This window comes from Anarhichas minor, unplaced genomic scaffold (genome assembly GCF_050575085.1).
Source record: "Anarhichas minor isolate MPS153535 unplaced genomic scaffold, ASM5057508v1 ptg000001l, whole genome shotgun sequence".
NCBI classification, from domain to species: Eukaryota; Metazoa; Chordata; class Actinopteri; order Perciformes; family Anarhichadidae; genus Anarhichas; species Anarhichas minor.
In genome coordinates, this window is record NW_027466447.1 from 653,246 (window position 1) to 676,990 (window position 23,745).

The 23,745-nt window shown below is 40.4% G+C and overlaps 1 protein-coding gene across 1 annotated transcript in view; it reads right to left on the bottom strand.

Annotated features, from left to right (window-relative positions):
- LOC142952616 (uncharacterized) overlaps positions 1–21,799 on the bottom strand; it is a 47,663-nt gene extending 25,864 nt beyond the window's left edge. Inside the window, exons 1-17 of the mRNA XM_076097321.1 lie at positions 21,721–21,799; positions 21,384–21,520; positions 21,023–21,142; positions 18,815–18,931; positions 18,351–18,537; positions 17,318–17,483; positions 16,980–17,202; positions 14,795–14,968; positions 13,146–13,223; positions 12,473–12,484; positions 11,908–11,997; positions 10,163–10,216; positions 9,981–10,034; positions 9,442–9,495; positions 9,305–9,349; positions 6,373–6,426; positions 6,073–6,126 (exon numbers count right to left, since the gene is read on the bottom strand). Coding sequence (XP_075953436.1) covers positions 6,073–6,126; positions 6,373–6,426; positions 9,305–9,349; positions 9,442–9,495; positions 9,981–10,034; positions 10,163–10,216; positions 11,908–11,997; positions 12,473–12,484; positions 13,146–13,223; positions 14,795–14,968; positions 16,980–17,202; positions 17,318–17,483; positions 18,351–18,537; positions 18,815–18,931; positions 21,023–21,142; positions 21,384–21,520; positions 21,721–21,799 — 1,698 coding nt within the window. The remainder of the gene's footprint in view (positions 1–6,072; positions 6,127–6,372; positions 6,427–9,304; positions 9,350–9,441; positions 9,496–9,980; positions 10,035–10,162; positions 10,217–11,907; positions 11,998–12,472; positions 12,485–13,145; positions 13,224–14,794; positions 14,969–16,979; positions 17,203–17,317; positions 17,484–18,350; positions 18,538–18,814; positions 18,932–21,022; positions 21,143–21,383; positions 21,521–21,720) is intronic.
- Between the last annotated feature and the right edge of the window lie 1,946 nt (positions 21,800–23,745).

Here is a 23,745-nt window from a genome sequence, read left to right on the forward strand (position 1 = left end):
TTTACACGAGTAAAACAGCAGCTCCAATATCTCCATCATTAATCACCTCATTAAATATAATGAGTGATGGTACAGTTATTACATGTTGTCAGTTTAATGTATTGTTCTCAAAATGGATATTTTTTGGGGGAATCCAAGGGTCTTAAAGTAAATGTTTATTTTGATCAGATACAATGTTAGGTGACTGACAGTTAGATCACTTTAAGAGCACTTTTAAGTCAAAGTGAAGTCACATTTAGTATTGTAGTGAAAAATAATGTCAACGTGATTTTTAAATGTATCATTATTTCTTTATTAGTAAAAGAAAGAAAAAAGTTATTTGGGGAACTATCACATATGCACCTTTTCGTTTTAGCTGCCTGAGGCTCATGTCCCTGTCTTTGTTAAATGGACAGCAGCTGGCAGGCTGAGCCCCAGGAGAGGAATGAGAGACAAAGTACACCAACTGGGGATGTAGCCAGTGGTAGTGTAGAGTAAGGACCATATCAGCAACCAAGCAGGCCCAAGTGAAATGTGCAGGTATGTTTACATCCTGTTTAATGTGCTGCAGCTGCGCAGCTAATTGGCTAACGTTAGCAGTGCAATTTGCCTCTGTTTGTTTGGTCGCTAATTCAACAAACTAAGGTGCAGGACAAGATGTGTGTGTTCACGTTTAACAGATAAGAAGGAGACTTATGTAGAGAAGTCAATGCGGCTTTAAATGGTTTGGATGTTTATTCAGTTACTTCTTCCATCCGTCCAAGCTTCTTGTGGAAATCAACACATTCACCCCAACTAACTAAACTCAACCTCCCACTTTTCATCTTGATTTATAAAAATATTTTTTACAAATACAAATGCAAAACAAAAAACCTCGAATGCAACAAACATCCTCAAGGCTCAAATGCTATGTATACAAAGAACTCACAGCCGGATTTTCACATATTGTAGTTTATATATAGTATAGTTTCATAGTAATATCAAGGCTTGCTTTGTTGCAATAATGATCACAATAATGATAACATGTAAAGCAAAGTTGGCAAATGCCCATTTAGAAAGTTTGGAAACAGAAAGCACTCAACAAATGTAGCTGCTCCTTTCATATTCACAAGTTGTAGTTATTTAATTAAGATGATCAAATGCACAACCAGCCATTCTCCCATTCACTGTTTGTGTAGCGCCTCGTCAGACATGCACTGCTGAAATAAAGCTTCTTATACAAACCTTTGAACATCTCATGTTAATGTCTGTCTGCCAAGATGCCAAACATTTTGGTACTTATTATTCCAGTCAATCTGTACTATAATTTGCAACAGCTGAATACCAAATAATATTTTTAAACTGTTAAATAAAATATCCTGCTCTTATTCTGAGAGTCAAACAGACAGATTTGAAGTCTAAAAGGTTAAAAATAAAAGCATATTGACCCAGAGCTCTGTGCTTCCAAAGCAATATCTGTTATATATATATATATATATATATATATATATATATATATATAATATCTCATCTGTTGCATAAGTGAGCATTCAATGTATTAATGTGTTTACCACATCGGTATTACGCCTTTAACCCGGTGACCCCCGGAGGAGTGGGGGGGCTCTGTACATCGGTACTTGTGTTGAAGAACTGATGAGGTGTGATAGCCTGCAGGCTGGAGAAGCTGTAACTTCCATATGTATTTAGGGGGTCTCTGAACTTACTATTAAATTACAAGCACAGGAGTTAAAAATAAACCCAGTAGCTTCCCTCTGATTTGTAAAAAAATCCCATTTGAAGACAAAAACATCTTATCAAATGTAACAGTTATACTGCTGGTAATTATAGGGAAGGAATGTGTGATATTTTTATCTCTCTGTGACATGTGAAAATCCATCAATTTGGATGTAGGAAACTCGGTGCCTGATAATAAGAGACTGACACCAACCCCAAAGATGATCATTTTTAACTTGTTTGACTTGAGTGAGAAACATCAAATCCAACAGTGAAATTGAAAGTTGATGTTGATGAAAGAGAGCAGTTTTACGGGAGTGTGTGATTAAAGAGCATGCTGACAGCCTTAAGGCTTATAGAGTATATCTAAGCTAAGGGCTCATTAACATTCAATGGAGCTGTCATGGCTGGGTGGACAGAAATTATTTGCAGTCAATGGAGGCTGTATCCTCAGGCGGAGACCACATTGTGAGCAGATAACATCTGGATCTTTTTTTTTTACTACTTCACTGTGATTGGGTGTTCTCTCCCTGTCAGTTCTATGGTAACTGGCTTAATGCTGCACGGTGGTCTAAATGCTGTTTGGAAGAATCATCCTTGAAACAAATCCTCCATGTGGTAGTTGTAGAATGTAAACTCCTCATCAGGTCATCAAAATCTCTAGCCTCCCAGAAACAATACAAAGGACATGACCTCAGTGTTCCCTGGCTCTGATGTGAGGCTTCATCGATGTCATGGTGAAGAAAATCCAGGCGGTGGACACTGAGGTCGTGTTCACAGTATTCCTGGTATAAAATTACAAATGGTGGATTTTCAACAATCCCTACTGAAATGTAAGTAATTTCAAGCCAACAAAATACATTACATTACAGCAGACGCTTTTATCCAAAGCGACTTACAATTCAGATTCTATCACATTTCTACACCATAGGCACAGCTACAGGAGCAATTTTGGGGTTAAGTGTCTTGCTCAAGGACACATCGACATGCGACTAGCAGAGCCGGAGCCGGGGATCGAACCGCCGACCCTCTGATTGAAAGACAGCCCTGCTATCCACTTAGCCACAGTCTCGCCCCTAAATACATATCACCATTTTTGTACCCTTGTCTGTGGCAGGTAGGCTTTGTAGCCGCATTTCCACCTCATGGTTGTGAAGTAATTAAGAAAAGTCAAGCTTTTAGCGTCACACTGGACTGCCAATCGACCCCAAGATCTTTTCAAAACAGTCAACCATATCAGAGCACGGTAGGTAAAGCGCTTCCTGGGCCTGCTCATATGACCACTTGTTGTCAGGTGACCTAAGTGTGAAACTTCAGCCATGTGACAACAAGTCGTCTGTCATCAAAGTCGTGTGCAGCTCCAATGCATGAGAAAGACCATGATAGTACTTGAAGTTGAAGCTTAAGGACCTGATTGTTTCTACAAAAGAGCCGTCAAATAAATCCTTTCCATTGCTGAGCCAGATCTCCACCAGTCAACAGAAGGACCTGACAAACACTCACATTCACTCACACAGCTGTGGAAGTCTTTTATTGGAGCTACATGTTCAGCATGTTGCTTTGATCGAGCCGAGTGATGTTGAGCTTCTGCCTGAAATACTTCAAATTGACCTCACTGTGACTTCAGAAAGACTTAACGACTCAGCTCAACTGGTTTCTTGTGTTGGAGCTGAATTGAAACCTGTGACGCTCTCAGCTCACCTGTGGTGTATTTATGTGGTGTATTTATATCCACACTTCTCCAAAATAAATGTACGTGTCAGTCTTCAATAAATATTAGAGAAAAGCTAACATGTGCACCCAAAATACTTCATGTTTGCTTCAGTGATTCATAACTGTCCAGTTTGGTCAAAGAAGGCATGAGCAGGCTGTTCTTGTTTAGTTTACTGTAGTTTTCCCTCCTTGTTTCTGTGATCACCTGTGTTGTATTAGTCTCATCAGCATTGCTCTTCAATCAGCGTTCAGGCTGCCCTTGTGTCTGCCCACCTGTGTCTTGTCTGATTAGTTTCTTGTGTATTTAGAGTCCTGTCTCTTGTCTGCTGGTTGTCGGTTCCTCTGCTATGTTCCTGTATGTGTCCGTTGTGCAGTTGTCCTGATCCTCTTTCGTTTGTCATTTTGCCAGTTTCTGGTCTTTGGGTTTTCAGCTTATCATTTTTGGACTCCGCTGGCATGTAGGTTTTGTATTGGAAGTTCTGCTCCCTGTATTTGTCCTCATTTGGGCCCATCCCCTGTTTTCTGTTCTGTGAGAAAATGTTTCCCTCTAAACGTAATTGAGTATACAGCTCAGGTCTATGGGGATGTCATTTTTAGGAGACAGGGTTGGTAATGAGGACAGAACCACGGAGAATTATCACAGGCTTTACAGTTCCCCTTCAGCTCTATAGATTTAGCGTCTTTCAGCGCACTGTTTGGGTTTTTACGGCCTACAACTTTATTTCTTTGGTTCACTCTTATCTCATGAGTGCTGTTCCACGCAGCAGCAGGCAGCTGTTTTCAGTGAAATAAAGTCTGATGAAGCTGAGGAGACAGACTATACACTAACCGCCAAGCAGCAAACAGATAAAGTTGGAGATTAGCTGGTGAACATGGTGGAGTATTTAGCAGCTAAAGAGCCAGATGTTTTTTTCTTAACAATGATAAACAACAGGACTATGGCTATATACTGACACACACACACACACACACACCTGAGAGCCTCCTGTAGTTCCCCCACAGTAACTCTCTCAAAGGGTCATACATGTGCTTCTAGTTGCTGTTCAAACTTAACCAGCAAAGACACAGAGAGACAGTCAGGATCTGCTTGTGGACTACCAGCCCTACGCTCCACCGTCTCCTGTGTCCCTGACCTTTCCACATCACACCCTATGTACACAACGCAGAACACACTGGTCACAACGGTTATCTGCCTAATGTTTCCCAGACCCAGTTATCACCCCCCCCCCCCCCCCCCCCCCCCCCCCCCACACACACACACACACACACACACACACACACACACACACTCCCACCCCATCCACACATGGGCACCAGCTGTGTGCTGTTCCAGCTCCCTGAGTACCACCACCCTCCAGTTGGAGTAGAGCAGATATGTGGGAGAAAGAAGTTTATTTTGATAACCGAAACAGTCCAAATTACTGAGCTGGCTGGCTGCGAGTCAAACTGGTGGAACACTCAAAGGACTTCAGAGAAAACTCTAAATAGCATTGCACACTTGTAGCTGGTGGGCATGCTCACATGCTTGCAGATGTGTGCATGCGCTCTTTCATGTAGCCACTTGCTCTTTTCCTGTTACATCAAGCACACATCCCATATACACTATGAATGTGGCGTGTACACCTGCACTGGTGTAAATTTAATTAACTGACAGAAGTGGAGAGTTTTTTCTGAGTTATTGTTTGACTTGATTTTAGTAAGTTTGGGCAGTAAACCACTAATTTGCAAATTAGATCCAAACCACATTTGGAGGTGGTTTGAAACGCTATTCCAATCAGATTTCTACAGATGCCTGTCAGTCCAGATGCTATCAATGCTCAAATTAGATTTCAAAGTGTGGAAGTGCTGAGCAGAGTTCATGCTGCTGGCAGAGCGCTATGGAAGACAGCAAAGGAGACAAACAGCCGTGGTCAGACACTGAAATAAATTGTCTGCTGGCACTTTCACTCTTTCCCTTTCTGCTGCTTCCCCACAACATCGCAAGGTATCCCAGCCTCCACGACAGCAAGAGGGGGCAATGCCTTCATGTTGGAAAGCTGCGTCATCAGCTTATATCATGACCATGGCAACTCATCAGATAGGTTGGTGATATCTATACAGAAAAAACCAGTCTGATCACTTGCCAATAACAGTGCAGACAGTCTTTCTTGAAGAGTCAATAGAAAGATGCAAGTGGCACAATAAGCAAACTCGCTCAAGGCAGACATGTCCACACAAGTTGAAAATGTTCTAACTCTATAAATCTACCTCAGAAATGTACACGTACACATATTACCACCCTGCCTCGTTCAACTTCTCTCACTCACCCATTATTCCCATCACACACAAGACATCAAACATCTGTCCAGTTATTTGACTAGCTGTTCTGTGCAAATATAATGTTCATAAACAGTCCAGCAGTCACATTTATGCGAGCAGTGGGAGGCGAAAAATGACTTCCACCTCTGTCTTCCAACTTTAGCTGTTATCACCAAAACCTCAGTGTGAGACCTCACAAATGCTCTTTTGGCTGAAAATCCCTGCAGCCAGGTGCCAACATCTGGGGGAAGGTGTTCCCCAAAGAGCCTGTAGCAGCATACAGTATTACTCCCTAAGGTTCTGGAATTAAATGTTTAACTATCAATGAGTGTAATGTCTGTATTTCCACATATGTTGTCACTACATGACCTTTGGTCCTGGTGTCCCAATCAGTCCAGTGGTGCCTGGTAATCCTGGCTCCCCCTGGTTGGACGATAAACACACTCTGAGGAAAACTGGAGCAGCGGCAGCCAAATTCAACACCATTACTGTAATCATCTATGTAAACAAAGGAGAAGCTCGGATAACAACACACACACAGAAGGAGAGCGACTTCATTCTCAGCTGAGGTGGACATTACTTATATCTTTACACAGCAAATAGTTGTTTGCTGCTAAATTCATTTTCAGAATGTTAATTACAGAACATTTAATGAGAGCTGGATCTTACTGTTGGTCCAGATTCTCCTGGAGGTCCTTGCTCACCTCTCTCGCCAGCAAGACCCTGTATAAAAGGAAATGTGATGACATTTGGTACTGATATTCAATATATTCAATTTGTTTATCTAATCAGTAGTCATTGTTTTGTATTCTTTAATTCATAAGGGGTCTCATTTATTATTGCATATACACAAAAGGGGCCAAAAGTTGTGATCTATAAAAATGAACTTGAAGAAAGAATGTGCGCAACTTTATGGAAACTTTACCACATAAGTTTTCACATTATGATAGACGGGGGGAATTGGCGACGTATGTTGAGGAGGTGAATTGAAGCTAGAATGTAGAAATTAAGTGTTATGGGCTCGCACTTTTAATTTGACTTCATATCACTGGCTACTTATAGATCCACTTTATCACAAACATTCAAACCAGCAGTAGCTTGTGCTAGTGAGCCCTAACGGACCGCAGAGAGCGGACTGTATGCTGCTGACACTGTGCAGTGAGCAGCTGTTGAAATTATCATCATGGGTTGTAGAAATCTAACAGAACATCAATTAGCATTAAACAATTGCAGAAAAGAGTGTCAGAAGTTTTCAATATATATATAATGTCGTATACTGCTCATATATCACCATGTATGATTTTAGTTTTCATATGTTTTTTGTGTGTAAAATCGCTGCAGTAAACACGACTGTGTCTCCACTGCGACAGCCAGTGACAGCTCTCACACAATCATTACACTCCATATCCTCATTATCAAGCCTAATCATAATGCAGGCCAAGTTCACCCTCAACTTCAATTGATGATTGAATTGGGTCACCTATCAAACTTCCATTTTCAAATGAAATCCCAGGGAGGGGCATACCCTGATTGTGGCGATTAGTTTGGCAACTTGTGAAGCAATCACTCTGATTGCTGTAAACATATACATACTGCATAATGCTGCGTGATGGCACAGGCACTGCTAAAGGACTAAGTGTATGTATTGATCATTGACCATGTGGGCGCGTAGAGGGCGAGATATGAGGCGGTTACACATGCGGACAATTCCAAGTTGATTTGCAACATATAAAAGGAAATGAAGTTTTAGCAGGTGTTTTTATAAATTTAGTTTTCATGATTCTGAATATTATTTGGCATATGCACATGTCTTAATTTGTATGCACACAAACATTTTGTCTGAATCCTACGCACTGTTTTAGAAATGAGACCTCAGGACACTAAAACTCACTGCAAACCCAAAATAGTATCCATGTTAGAATCAATCTGAGCTGGTACATCCACTGTGGTAGTGCTTTACATTAGATACAAATCTTATTATTAATATATAATTAAATCATCATATGAGATGAAAAGGAAACCACTGCATTATACTTTTTGTTATAAGAGACAATCTGGCCTCATATGTTCATCTATCACTCATTGTGTTACTCAGTTGAAGCGACACAGGAAATGCTTTTTCTCCAGGACCACTTGGTAGACGAGGAGTAATGCCAGAAAACAGGAATACAAAGCACTTCATCATTGGAACAAGATGATCATAATGAATGCTCTGTATGTCTGTGTTAAAATGACCCTATTGATTGGACCAAGGCAAAAATAGTGCGACAAAGAAAGTGAATTGTCCCTATGTCCCTGTGAGTAGTGCCTCTGATATGGGGGACACATTAGGTGTGGGAGCCAGAACTGGTTCATTTCCACTTTTACATACTGCACATGTATATAATGTATATTAATGAATCCATGAAGATATACTAAATATGCACAATATTTGACAAGGGTTCTTATCCAGGAAGCTTTACAATGCTACCCCAAATTCATGAGTAAGACAAAAGCATCACCAGATCTATCAAAAACAGACAACTCACAGCCACTGGGTTGTGTATGTTGGAGTAAGAGTCTTCAAGTAGCCAGGGGCATAGCTATGACTAGAAAGTGCTTTGCTTATTTAACACTCTCTATTGTTAGTCAGGTGTTACAGTCCTTGGTCTTTTGTCACCTGCTATACTGTCCATTCATATGGTCAGCAGCAACTAAGAAGGACATAAATAAACTACAACTGGTTCAAAACCGAGCTGCCAGATTAGCACTCCAGTGTTCAATGAGAACTAATACAGCATACATGCACTCTCGTCTGTCATGGTTCTCAGTGGAAATTAAACTCCACTATAGCCTTCTCATATTTTTCAGAAACGTAGTATTTAATCAGACACCTGAATATTTCTTCAATCAGATACAATACGCGTGTAACAGACATAACCATCACACAAGCAATGCTAGCTCAGGTCACTTGATACCTCCAACCCCAAGAACTAACCTCCTCAAACGTACAGTTATTTTTCGTGCAATTACTGCTTGGAACTTACTACCTCCTCATATAACTCATACAGGTAATAATCTGTCATTTAAAAAACAATTAAAGGCTCACCTCAGGCCATTAAGCCATTAACTACTTGACGTTTTCCATTGCTTTTGTAGTCTCCTGATCCTTCTTTGTATAAATGATGGATGCACTGTGTGTATATGGTCGGCTATGACAATATACATCCTAGTCTTTGACTGCACTATGTATCTGATTGTACTATTTTTAACTGTTCGTTTCACGTCATGTTTTGCACGTTTTGTATGTATCACGTTTTGTCCTTTCTGTGGACCCCAGGAAGATTAGCGGCCGCTAAGGCGTCAGTTAATGGGGATCCAGTTAATAAACGAATAAACTAACCAAGCACTATGATTGTGCTGACACACGTTTTTATGATTCTGTTAGGTAGCCCGGCCAACTGGGGCTGGCCAGAGACGTCTGCTCCCTCAAACCAAAGCTGTGTCTTGCAAAAAACTAGTAGGCTACAGTAAAAAAGTGTTGATGTATTAGTCTGGTTATCACTGAGTCAATATTTGCTCAGTTTCTGTCTTAACCATTATTGTATTAAGGGAGTCTCACCTTGGGTCCTAGTTCTCCTGATAAGCCTGGTTCCCCTCGGTCTCCCTGGGCAGTATCAGCAGAATCAGGTACTATCAGTACTGGCAGCAGATTAGGAAAGCCACAACACTGATACAACTGCTTCTTTAAAGATTTACCTTGATGCCTTTTAGACCAGGCTCCCCTCTTAGTCCTGCTGGGCCACCTTCACCCTGCCCAACCAAGGCAAGAAAGGAGGTAAGAGCATGCAATCAAAGTCTGGAACTAATTCAATAAAATGAATAAATGGTATCAAACATTTTAAAAGGCCATTGTAAAATCCATAGAGTATTTTCTCCATAACCTCCCCATTATCAAAGGCCAAGGAAAGTTCGATGACCACATGCAAGTAGTGAACTTTGAACAGGGCAAAACCTGGAGATGTTGTGATGACCTGAGAGATATATGGGATTAGCAGCCAGCCGATACATATTAGGGGTGCAACGGATCATAAAACTCAACCCATGCCCAGATTTTTTTGCCACAAATACCAATTGCCGATTGATGACGGCCAATAAAGATCGTTTTTGTTTTGTTTTGTTTTAATAAAAGACATAAAACTGAATAGTGTCGGCATAGCAAGACAGATTGATGGATAATGCGTTTTAAAGAAAGCATATGGCGATTTGAAGCTGTTGTAACGCAACTTATTTTTTACCTTCATCCCTGGTAATCCAGGAGGGCCGGATTCCCCAGGTTTCCCAACATTACCCTGGTGAGAATTAGAACATAAGCTGATTGTATCATGTGCATACAACTTGTATCTTGAAGACTGTTGACAGCAGTATGACATGATGAAAAATACAAATGTGATGAAATAAAAAAGTGATAAGCACTTACAGGCTTACCATCAGGTCCTGGTGGTCCATCCCTCCCTTTCTCCCCTCGGAAACCCTGAGACAGAAATTACAAAGGCTTTAATAAATACATATTATTTTAGGCTGGCAATGATATGTCAGTCTCTCCAACATTTTGTTCCAGACAAAAATGATCTTAACAACTATTGGATGCCTGGCTGTGATGGTATACCATATTAACTCTTGTGATTCCCTGACATGTCCTTTTAGTGCTGGCTTGGCCAGGCACAGCCCAAAAAAACTACATGGAGCTGCCGCCCTGTAGGCCCTCCCCTCTAAGGGATAGGCATTGGGGCAAGGTGATTGTGAGCCAGGCACCAGGCAAAAACAGGGTCCTAGGCGTGCTGACTTCTGGAATCGCAGACTGCCTCTAGAGACGTGGAACGTTCCCCTCACCTCTCTGGAGGGGAAGGAACTGAAGCTGGAGTGGGAGGTGGAGCAGTATGATGAAGATGCCTCCTGGATGGCTCCCTATAGCTTTTCTATTAAGCCCCAGGTACGTAGATTTGTAGCAGATACCAATTTTTAGCAGATACCCCTGAGTATTAGAAGTCTGCCCCCATTTTTTAAGTACTGCATGTTTCAACAACCATCCATAAAGTATACTAAGAGTCACTGCAACTAGATGTCATTAGAGGACAGAAGTTGAGTTGTCTAGTTTCCAATGGGCCTGTTGCGTACTCCTCAATGTCCATATACGTTTGTACATACCACTGTATAACAGTGTGTGAATAACCACCAGAAGTTATAATGACCTCCGATATAATGATATAGTGTTGACTCCAATAGGAGCAGATGTATTATTGCAACAATACAAATAAAACAAGAAAACATGGGTATGTTAGCAAGCAGTGCATTCTGTGTCCCTCTATTTCTAGAGTTTGTTTTTTAATGCTATAATAACAAAGTAATAATAGCTGGGGTTGTATCAGTACAGTCCGTTACATCATAGTTAGGTGTGCTGTGTGCTGTGTGTGCTGTGTTACAACCACTAAGGCAGTGGTTCTCAAACTTTTTCTGTCGCGCCCCACTTTGGAGGAAGAAAAATGTTCATGCCCCACCGCCACAACAAAATTGTAACAAAATGGTCCATGTTGAACTTTTATTGAAATAACATTTTGTGACTCCTCCTTCTGTGCTTTTTCAAATAATAGAATAAAGAAAATTGCAATCACTTTTAAGTAAACCAGATTACTCCATCAGACAAAAACAAATAAAATGTGCAATCACTTTGTTAGAACAATGCAAATAAAGTTATATCTGTGCAAAAAGGAACTACAATTTGGCAAAAAGCCTCCTGTGGACAGGTGTTGTAAATTAGCATTTTGCTTCAAACACTTAACACAGTGCATCTGGGCTTTGTGCATAAATGTATGTTACAATTCTAATGCTACTGTGATGTCCATATCAAATAAAATAAACATAACATTATTATGAGATAGTAAGTCATTATTATGAGATGCTAAGTCATTATTTTGAGATAGTATCTCATTATAATGACTTACAGGATCTGTATTTTTCCTCACAGTGGCGGAAACGGGCTTCCATACATTTCGCCATGTATATTAATTACTAAAAAAATAAATAAAAATTTAAAAAAAATTCTGCATTTCCCCCTGTGCCCCACCTGTAATACCACCCCACAGTTTGAGAACCACTGCACTAAGGGAAAGAGACAAGTCATATATCAAATGTCCTCTTAATCTTATAGGATGAAGCGTGTGTTACCATGGGACCTGGCAGGCCACGCTGCCCTTGTGGTCCAACTACACAGTTGCAGTCTTCTTCCTCCACTGTGGCTGTTCGATTCAGAGGACACTGAGGAAACACAGACACGCACAATGTCTACAATACAAAACATACTCAAAGCTGCCACATTAGGTAGATAAAACATCATGACCACATCAACAGTGTGACTTGTGAAAGTTGCCAGTAATTTCCACGATGCAGAATCTAGTCAGGTGTGATATTACCTTTGCTTCAATGGCGTATTAGGGCCAAGAAAAAGCTGAGAAAAATAGCGCTGTTGTTTTTGGAAAAAAATTGCTTCACTTGGCAAGGTTGGATCAACCTCATCACATGGTACCATTAAACACTGAGACGCAGAGTTCAAAATATATTACGTTTTTTTCTCGAAAAATTAGAATGTTTTTCGTGAGATATTATCCCCCTACCCCTGCTGCATATTATTTTGTTTTTTTTACCTACAATGTCACTAATTTGCACTACATTGGTAAAAACTTTCAGGCAGTACCTCTAAAGTGTGTAAAGAACAGATAGAAACTCCACTTACCCTTTCATCATCCTGTGTAGCATGAGAGAGGACAAAAGAAAAAAATAATGGGTCATTATCATCATTGTGGCCTCTACAGAAGTACATAATGTGACCTTTGCAGTGGAGATTACAGTGGATACTAACACATTCTCACTCCCAACTCCTCAATTACTGACTCTTGATCAATGGCCCTACAATGACGCTCTACGTACCCCTCTAGAGTCCATTTTGGACGTGGCAGGGACAACATGTCAGTTTTCAGTCATTATATGCATAGTGTCTTTTCAAAATAAACTTCCATCTTCACAGGAAGTTAGGTTAAGGCAAAAAAAAAAACGTTAACTCGACTGACTAATGACTCACATGACTAGTGGGTGACAAACGACCCATGAGAGTCATGTGACTAATGACTGACGTGATAGAAATGTGAACGTTTACTTTCAGTTTGGCGAGGGACAAAAACAGCAGTCTCCTGGATGAAAGTCCTGTGTTTGTTTGACCACATGCTATCACTCCCACCTTCCCAGTGTAGACTATCTTGCTTGACTGTCTAATAATGCTGCACGTGGGTTTATATTGGAGTTAGCCCGGCATGTTGCACACAGATGCTGAAAGGTGCCTCTATATGTTGGTATCTGATGAGTTCGGAGCATAAGGGTGTTGTGGATACAGGAGGCAGTAGAGATCTTACCACAGAGTAAATCTCACAAGCTGTTTCTCTCTCACTCTGATGAGGATCACAGTACAGACGCAGCTTCTGAATCTCCACCTGAATAAAAGGACAATGAAAAATGTAATTGTGGTAAGGAAAATTGGAAATGTTGTTTGGGTAAAATGTAATAGATTATTAATGAAATTACTAAATGTATGAGCCAAGACCCACAACGCTTTCAGACGCTGAAAAATAAAATGATGAGCTAAGATAAATAAAAGGGTAAAATGAATCAAGTTTTCATTCATTTATTACTCCTGTATTATCTCCACTGCTCCCTGTAAAATCAAGAATAGAATTTAAAATCCTTCACCTCACCTACGAAGCCCGGCACCATCATATCTTAAGGAGCTTATAGTACCATATTACTCCACTAGAGAGCTGCGCTCCCTCAATTCAGGGTTACTTGTTGTTCCTAGAGTCTTAAAAAGTAGGACTGGAGCCAGAACCTTCAGCTATCAAGCTCCTCTTCTGTGGAACCAGCTTCCAGTTTCAGTCCGGGGGGCAGACACACTCACCACATTTAAGCGTTGACTTCAGACTTTCCTTTTTGATAACGCTTATAGTTAGGGCTGGCTCAGGTTTATAGTTAGGGCTGGCTCAGGTTTATAGTTAGGGCTGGCTCAGGTTTATAGTTGGGGCTGGCTCAGGTTTATAGTTGGGGCTGGCTCAGGTTTATAGTTAGGGCTGGTTCAGGTTTATAGTTAGGGCTGGTTCAGGTTTATAGTTAGGGCTGGCTCAGGTTTATAGTTAGGGCTGGCTCAGGTTTATAGTTAGGGCTGACTCAGGTTTATAGTTAGGGCTGGCTCAGGTTTATAGTTGGGGCTGGCTCAGGTTTATAGTTGGGGCTGGCTCAGGTTTATAGTTGGGGCTGGTTCAGGTTTATAGTTAGGGCTGGCTCAGGTTTATAGTTAGGGCTGGCTCAGGTTTATAGTTAGGGCTGGCTCAGGTTTATAGTTAGGGCTGACTCAGGTTTATAGTTAGGGCTGGCTCAGGTTTGCCTTAGACCAGTCCCTAGATAAGCTGCTATAGGCCTAGACTGCCGGGGGACTTCCCAGGATACACTGAGCTCCTCTCTCCTCTTCTCTCTCTCCTTCTGTATGAATTCATGTCCCATTAATGCTCATTACTAACTTTGCTTCTTCCCCGGAGTCTTTGTTCTTTCTCTCCTCACAGGTTTCCATGGATCGTGGTTATATCTGGACCCTGGTCCTGCCTGACATCCACTGCTACTATCATTATTATTAGTAGTCATATTTCTATTACTATTGCCGATACCATTATTTCTATATCCACTCCTGCTGTTATTACCAGTAATTGTAATGTTTCCATCATTATTCTGCTCACTACTCTCATTATATGAATAATTTCTGTCATATGCATTGAATGTGTTGTAATTCTGTTATGTTGTTCATTCTGTACACATGACATCTATCACACTTCTGTCCATCCTGATAGAGGATCCCTCCTCTGTTGCTCTCCCTAAGGTTTCCTCCTTTTTTTCTTCTCGTTAAAGGGTTTTTTGGGGGGAGGTTTTTCCTGTACCAATGTGAGGGTCCTGGGACAGAGGATGTCACATGTGTACAGATTGTAAAGCCCTCTGAGGCAATTGCGGTGTTTATACTCACAGGCAGAGTGATGTCTGTTCCTCGCCTCTTAGCAACCTGTGTCTCCCCATTGATGTAGATGGGCTCAACCGGTTCCAGCATTATTTCCTGGATCAGTTGATCGTCAAGGAAACCGGTCACCTGACGTGGTCTCACCAGGACTTTGAGCTGATGCCACTTTCCATCGTACAGAGTCTAAGAGAAGGCACAGATATTTCATAAATACTTTCGTTTTTTAAGGTTATCTCAAATACAAAGAAATATTTACTGGGAGTCTGTTCATTTATAAGACTGAAACATCGCATTCACAGTTGCATGAGAAAACAATCATTCATTTGTCAAACTTTTTTTGTCAGTCTTATGTGTGCATGGGCTAAATCTAATTTAATGTTTTCAGTAAGACCAAAAATGTGTGCTCCCTAAATGCTTCACAAATAGTTATAACCAGCAAGGTATTAAGACTTCTTCCTTTTCCCTTCACAGTCTTTTTTAAAGCTCCAACTATCCAGAGGGAGAGAGAGAAACAGAGCAGCTATTGTTTCATTGGGAGTGAGCCACAGCCATCATTTCCAAATGCAAAATCACAGGCACCTTGTGTCACATCAAATTAAATGTGCTAACATAATTACAACCCTGATGACCACTCTACGCTAGAGTCTAGGTGTGTGATAGGATGGAGGCTGGTGGCTGCCTTTTGGAAAACAAACAGCCCGGCGTTTCCAAGGACTACACATGCACCAACTACTTTCCACTGGGGACTCCAGTGGTTTAGGGAAGGAAATGTTTTCTTTGAGCCTACGCCTAGCTTCATCACATGACATCTTCACTGGTCAAGCTGTGTGTTGAACTAAGAAGAAAATGATGTTGAAATAACTGATAGTTTGGCTCTCTGCAAGTCATCCATGTCAGGTTCATTCAATGAAACCAACAAGAAGGGAAACCCGAGATTGGAAGAGACAGAGTACACTCTAATAACACAGTAGCTCTTTCAGGGGCAGGACAATATAACAGTTTTTCGCATATTGTCCATTTTTGAGGATATTATTCACGGTGTAAGTCTAAGCAGCTGCATTAACTGAGTTAGACTCTCACTGCATCAAGCCTGGTTATTCTGTCTCAATTATTTGTATTAAGTTACTGATAAGCTGAGACATAATATGCTCACATGTTGGGATACCTAGCTTTACAAGACACTTCAAAATCATACATACATTTTGTGTATAAAATGTATAAATCATGAAACAAACTATGTACTGTATCATACTGCAACATTCATAATAAATATTGATTCAATACTCCAACCTTCCTTGTATTACAGGATTTTGAGACAAAACTTAAACACATTTCATTTTTTGATCATCTATACACCAGAATATGTCAGGGTTTTTCAGAGCATTTAATGGGAAACTGAGACTGTATGAAAAATACTACAGGATGCCCCAGTCCTGATTATTCTTAGCCAGAGGAAAAATCCCAATTCTTAACTGTGCAAATGAAGATGTCTGGCTTATTTTTAAGTGAGATGTAATATGATTTAGGGGTAAGCTTCTGTTTAATATGTATATATGACATTCATTTTGGTCTGGTTGAATTACCATTACAGGAATTCATTCCTATTTATTCAGGAAAACAAAGTGATAGCCAGTCGCATTAGTAGCTCTGCCATGTTTGTCTTGATTGACAGATATAAATAAATGAACAGTTGGGAAAAATTGTGTTGTAAAATAAAAACTAAATTAGTAAAAGGACAGTTGAAATCAAAACTTGAAAATAAAATAAAATGACCTGCAACAAACATTAATGTGAAAAGAGGCTAGATGAAGCTACATTTCACAATAATGAGCTGAATTTAATGCGATTATTTTTTTCATTATTTCACAATTCAATTGTTAGGTAATATATTTTGTCTGTCTTCCATTACGTCTTATTTATTTATTTAGTTTTGAACACTTTGGGTCCCTTATAGAAAACATCCAGCTGTGTAATGCTCCTGGTTGTAGCCTTACCTCTCCATTATTCCAAATCATTCTGTTTACTTCTATTGTATATGTAATGGTCATGGATTGGATCAGTTGACAGACAGATCTCAGGCTTTTTCACTCTTAGTTATATTGGGAAAAGAGCATTTGTCAGTACTTGGAGATCAAATCCCGGCCAAAAGCCATGTTGTTCTCGCATGAACATCCAACTCAATCCTAATACCAACCTGAAAGCCGGCTTTGAAGGTGACTCTCTGCTCCTTTTCTGTTGTACTGGTAGTGGTGAAGATGACAGTTTTGTCCTTCCCACTTAGTGTCACTGCAGCCTGGATCTCCTTATCCTTAGACAGCACCCTCCAAAGATCAAAGGTCAGCTTGCTAGAAGACCCCTTTAGACGCAGGGTGGCTACGAACACATAGGAGGGAGGGAGACCCTCTGGGAAGATATCCCTAGTACAAGGAAGAGGGCAAGTTACTAAATACAAACAATAGTTGATTAAATGAAATGGAAAAGGGGGGGAAATTGATAGGTTTTTAATTCTGTCATTACATTACAACATTCTACCTGGTATTCTCAGTAATGTCTGTGGAGGCAGTCACAGCGTAAGCTGCCTCAGAAAGCAGAGAGCCAGCGATCTTCTTGGCCTTCTTCTGAATGTTCATGCCCAGCATCAGCTCAAAGCCTTTCTCATCACGAGATGCCACCGGGATTCGTGTTGGACACACAGACTCTACAAAGAAAAAAGGGTCCATTCATTCAGCGTTATTTGGTGGTGGAGGCTATTGACTTGTATTTGTGGACAATTGAATTTTACTTTTTATTGTTGAATTTCAGCTTCAGCTTAACAGTGAACCATAATGCAAACATGGAACGGGCACTGAAACTAAAAAGATGAAGCCAGTTATGTTTTGCTTCCTTCTGCGCTTTCCTCAAGTCTGTCTTGCCATTTTCAGTGAGAAATGACAACATGTTGACCTAATGTCGGCTAACAAGGTACACGATTACGTCCTTATTGAAAACATTTGAAAAGGTTTATTACCTTTTGGGCGATCAATGAGTTATGTATATTTCACACATCAAGCACAACAACATTAGCATTCATTGGCAGTCATGTTTCTGGCTGCATTTTGTCCAATATTCACTCACATTCTGTCTCTCTTTTGGCCTCCACCAACTACTGAGAAAAATATCTTGCTCTTTCGCTACAGGTACCTTGCTTTAGCTGTTAGCTGATACATTTTTGACTTTCTTTAACAGCTAAAGTAGCATTATTTGCTAACTATCTATTTGCTGTTTGGTGCAGATCAGCTCATATGCTAAGTGAGAAGAAACTTCTGCCAATATCAAAAATGTGAAATAATATCTGCTCAGTCAGTCACAACATAGTATAAGTAATAGAGTAATGGAAAGTGGGAGGAACTATCAGGTGCTCCTGGCTCCAGAAGTCCCACTCATTTATAATTAAACTCATTGCCAAAACATAAACCTGTATGATGGATATTATCTGTGAGAGTCCTATATTTCTATTTTAAGCCAGGAGAATTGAGAACATGCCTGATACACATGTCAAGAAGATAGATAAACTAGATATCCCAACCTTCACAGAGCTTTTGCTCCATGGAACCTTGAATACGCTCAATGGTAGTGTAGTCTTCGGCATACAGGACATAGACGGATGATGGTCTATTGGCGATGGATACCAGCTCCGAGGTGGTGATCTCACTGCCAACTCCAACAGCAAATACTGTAATGCCCTGAGCTCGTGCCTCCATACTGGCATCCACCTAAAGAAACATAGGCTGTGGTGAAAATGAGCCCCCGGTGGTTAAGAGGCTTTCCAGGGTTTATGTTTGAAAAACAGTATGACAAAAATACAATTAACAATATTACAGCTTACAGCTTTCACCAAAATGCCAAAGTGTTAAGACCCGATGCTGGATAGTGTTTTCTTGTTCTTTACTTCACACTTCGATATGACTATGCCACTATGATTTGGGCCACCCAGATCAACTTGATTTGGTTTCACTCAAGCACTTTTGAACACAGCAAAGTGACATTTACCACGTCATCCTGAGATTTGCCGTCAGTAACCACGACAGCGATGCGATTCTTGACCTGGCTGGCTCTGTGGGAAGAGGCAAAAACGTGGTCCACGGCAAACTTGATGGCCCTGCCGGTCTGCAAGACAGTCAGAGAACAGTGATGAGCTGGTGGAGTGAAGGAAAAACTCTCCACAACCGGCCTGCTCCACTTTATTAGTTTCTTGTTTCTGGGTGTACTGGAGCATTTTATATGTAGCTCTGTGTCATTCTTCTGCATGCAAGTGCCCCGATCAACCAGGAGGAGTCATTAGTGCAGCAACCAGGTCATGTGTGGACATAGTGTTGAAGTAATACAAATATATGTAAATAATCACATGAATACAATATCAATAAAAATAAGTAAGTGAAGAATTGTTCAAACTCATTCATTATCATGAAATCATATTTTATTTTCATTAAAAATTTATTTTTATTAAATATATGATTTAATTATAGAGATTTTTCTCAATTACAAAAAAAAATGTATATCTTGATGTAACTTTTCAAAGCGCCACTTTTTCTTTCCTGCTGTCATTTTTTCCCCAGTGTCACCACCTTCTCACCATCCAAAAAGCTGCTGGTGCTCATAGCCTACTAGCTAGATTGGCTTTTGGCTATAAAACACCCATTCTTGTACCCAGCAAAGAGACAAACCACACCGACCAGACGGGAAAACAATCTGCGCCGCAATACGCAACCAGAAACAAAACACAATGCCTACATCTAAAAATGTTAGCTATCAGCATGTCAAAGGAATATTCTAGCACAGAGGTCTTCAACAGGGGGTCCGCGGAGGTACTGCAGGGGGTCCGCAAAATGTTTGGTTGATTAGACAATTTAAAAAAAAAAATTGTTTTCTCTAAACATGAATCTGTCCATTATTTTAATAGTTCAGTATTGTATGCAAGATAACAGGTAGGCTATGTTTATAAATGGCAGTGGCACGGCCCCCCTACTCACTGTACCTTGCACATGTTTAAAATAAAAACATGAATATATGAACCTGTGTATTATTTGAATAGCTTAGTATTGAATGCACAATAAAGAGGCATGTTTAAACACGGTACTAGGCCCATTTAATATAAAACACAATTTTATACAATATAGTATATAGTCGGGGGTCCCTGCTCCATCTCTCTATCAGTTTGGGGGTCCTTGGCCTGAAAAACGTTGAAGACCCCTGTCTAGCATACTATGTCTACCACCGGTGCAGTTGATAACTAAAATGATGATTGGATGGGACAAGTTAAGAGCTAATGTTAGCTATGTGTTAGCACGTTACTGTAGATATTTAGGGCAAACATAATGCCTAGTTTTCTGATGTATCTGCATTGCACTTTAGCACAAGTTGCACACTGTCTTACAGTAATAGAGTTGGCCTAAAACTGACATTGGGACAAAATATTTGCTGCAATCCAAACATTAAAGGCATACTGGGTGTTGCTGATGCCTCACATCTTATGGCCTGTTTCCTCAGTTTTTCTCTTTAGCAGCTTATAAAAACTTGGTTCTGCTAAAAACTTGGTTTTCTGATGATTTAAATAAGGGCTAGTCATAGGTTCAGCCTAGGAAGTGGATTAACCTTTAAAAAAAAAAAAGTATCTGCTGATTTACAGACATTTCTTTCCCAAATAAAATCTATTAAATCTATCACGTGACAGAACCGGAAATTGTAATTCCACCGTTTGGCTACTTTGTCAAATTTGCCTCAAAGCCCGGCGCTCTTCCTAGGAGCCGGCTCTCTCCTTGAAGTGTCATAATGAAAAGTGACGACATGAAAAATATGTGACATTAGGAACTAACAAGTGGCATAAAAACAGACGTTTTGAAAGGGATGAACTTTGAAATAAAAATTTCTGTTATTGTGAAAAATAAGAATGAATGATAAAATGTACTTGTTTTGATAATTTCTTAATTTGTTTCACAGTTAAATGTTTAATTCATATTTTACACATTTTATTCATGTGATCCACAAACACTGCCAAGCTGTGTTTTTTCCTATTTTATTTTGTTCCTAAGGTGATTTATTCATCAATTTTTAAATTATGTGTCACATTTGTTTTCACTTAGTGAAGAGCAATAGCCTTATTTTTGAGCTCTCCAACAGTTCAGAATTGTTATATATTCTTATAATACCTGCATGCAAATTAGGACAGATAAGAGCTGTAGAGAAAACATGCTGTCCTGCCTGTGTGTTTCCTCCCAGGTAGGTGATGCTCTGTATGGCCTGGATGAGCTTCGCTCCACCCTGGTGTATCCCCAGAGGAATCTCCAGTCGAGGAGTGTCGCTGTACTGGATCACAGCCACCTACAGCAGACACAAACAAAACTAGGTGTAGTGCAGATTTACTGAAGCTCTGTGGCACTTGGAATGGGCTATAACGGTATAATAATGCTATGCTTTTTCTCTATCAAAGCTGGCAACCAAAACAGAAAGACAGTGTTCTTGATACGGGCCGTAATCAAACTGCAAGTTAATGGAAAATTGCTGCTAAATATGGATGGAAATAACAATCTCAGCACAAGGAATTTCATATGGTTTAAATTACCTGTGTGTAGTGGGAGCTGATGTCAAATTGGCTGGTGATGTTGATAAGCCACTGTTTGGCCGTTTCAAAGTCAGAGAAGCCAACACTCCATGAGCCATCAACAATATAGACCAGGTCATTTACAGCTGTGCTACAGCCTACACACACACACACACACACACACACACACACACACACACACACACACACACACACACACACACACACACACACACACACACACACACAGAGTAATCAAAGACACATCTTAGAAAGCAAAGACAGATAATCTAAAAATCTACATTTCAGACTCAAGAGTTGAGTGTCGAGCACTGTTATGGTTTAGAGTGATCCCTACCTGCTTGGACGTTGTCCTCCTCTGCAGCCTCCAGGGGGGCCAGTAGCATTATTGCGCTCCATAATGACCACAGCAACATGACTCCGTAGGAGAGCTGTCGAGTCCAACCTTGCTAAATTAGTATTAAAAAAACAAGGATTTCAATAACGGATATGGATGGATGGATAATCATTTTTTTCTAGCCCCCATCAGTTCAACATTTCCAACTGACCAAACCCCTTAGTTGATAGATAATATGTCTTTAAGTAATGACCAATATCAAATGAAATCGTTTTAAATAAGGCTTCTAGGGGCCACTAGATACACACTCAGACTTTTAGCAGACTTTTTTCAAAAACTGCTCTACAGGAATGCACTACGGTTTTTGTTTAATTTTGGCCTTATTTTTCTTCTTCTTCTTCCTCTTCTTCTTCTTCTTGTGTAGCAAATGGCTACAACTGCATTTTGTTTTGCAACCCTCTGTTGCATAATGACAATAAATTGTCCATGAATCCTCGATGGAAATGCAAACAGGAATCCGTTTAGTTCCTGAGTTTTCTAGTTTCAACAGGCTCCTTCGTTCCTTTAAGTATTTGACTGAAGAGGGCATTGGAAGAGTAATTTAACACAAAGCTGAATGTGACTGTTTTGTTGACTTCTGTGGTCATTTGACTAGCACAAGACATTTTTGTATTATTTTTTTCTCTCCCACATACAACCGCCACTTCATCTGTAAGGCCAGGACCCCGATCCGACCTGCCAAGCCGAGCATATCTGGCAACTACGCCGGTCGTCGCCATTTTAGCAATGGCGGCATATCCTAATTTTCGGCTTTCCAAAAAGTTGCAAAGAGCCGGATTGTCAGTGGCGCTGAGACGGTCCCGGGTGACACAGCAGAGGAGACAGTTAGCGCTGGGCGACCTGAGACATCACCCACCTGTCACTCAAAGTGGCCACACCCTTCATTCTGCAGAACTTTAAGCCTTAATATGATTTAAGCGGGTGAGCTGTATCAAAATTCACTTCAAGTTGGCAATTTTAATATGGAGGTCTATAGAGTTAGACTCGCGTTTTGAGCCAGCTTAGATGAACTGCAGTTTTTGTCACTTCCGTGTTGGCTTCGTTTTTCAGCAGCAGAGGTTACCTCTTGATGAAACCATATCACGTCCAAAAAATTACATGCAAGTTCTCAAGCTTGTTTCTGAAGTCTTGAGACTTTGTATTCCTTAAAACAAATATATACACACATAATAAATACAGTAAAAATACACAAGTGTATGCGTTTCTACAAAATAGCAGGACGAGATGAGTACTATATTGGAAGTCCATAAAAAGTCCATTGAATAGACTGTGTTATAATGTTGAGTTGGCACATACTCTATATGACATATGATTGCCTTGTGAAATCACCCTCTCTTATTCTGTCCACTGTCCCCCACTGTCCTTCTCTCCTCCTCTTTCCTGTAAAATGCTTTTGCGAGTTCTCATATTGTGCCAATGCGACATATGGTTTAGTAGCCTAGTGTGTTCTGCAGAGCTCTCCCTGTGTTCATTTTGCAGAGCAAACATGGATCTACAGACCACAAGGCTGGGCCGGAGAAAATAACAACGTGGGCACTATGCTGGGATGGGAAAACAGAAATATAAGCATGGCAGAGATGGCTGCAGTGTGCTGGCAAAGGCTTTAAAGACAGGGGAGGATCAGTCAGCTGAAGAGAGAACAGCCACCACAACCTTTCTTTTTCAAAGTCTCCTCCCAGCTCCAGTAACTCTCTCTCTCTCTCTCTCTCTCTCTCTCTCTCTCTTTCTCTCTCTCTCTCTCTCTCTCTCTCTCGTTATTATAGAACCATATTACACCAAGGTACTTCTACATGTGAATTAATTTGTTTGCAGTGGTTAACCCAAAAACAATTGGTTATAAAGTAAATGTTGCAATGTGCAAAGACTACAGTTGAAATAATAATACTAAAAAAAAACAGTTCAGTATGGTTTCCTGCTTGTAGAGGTGCTTTAACAAGTACAATAAATGAATATGTAAATTGTAAA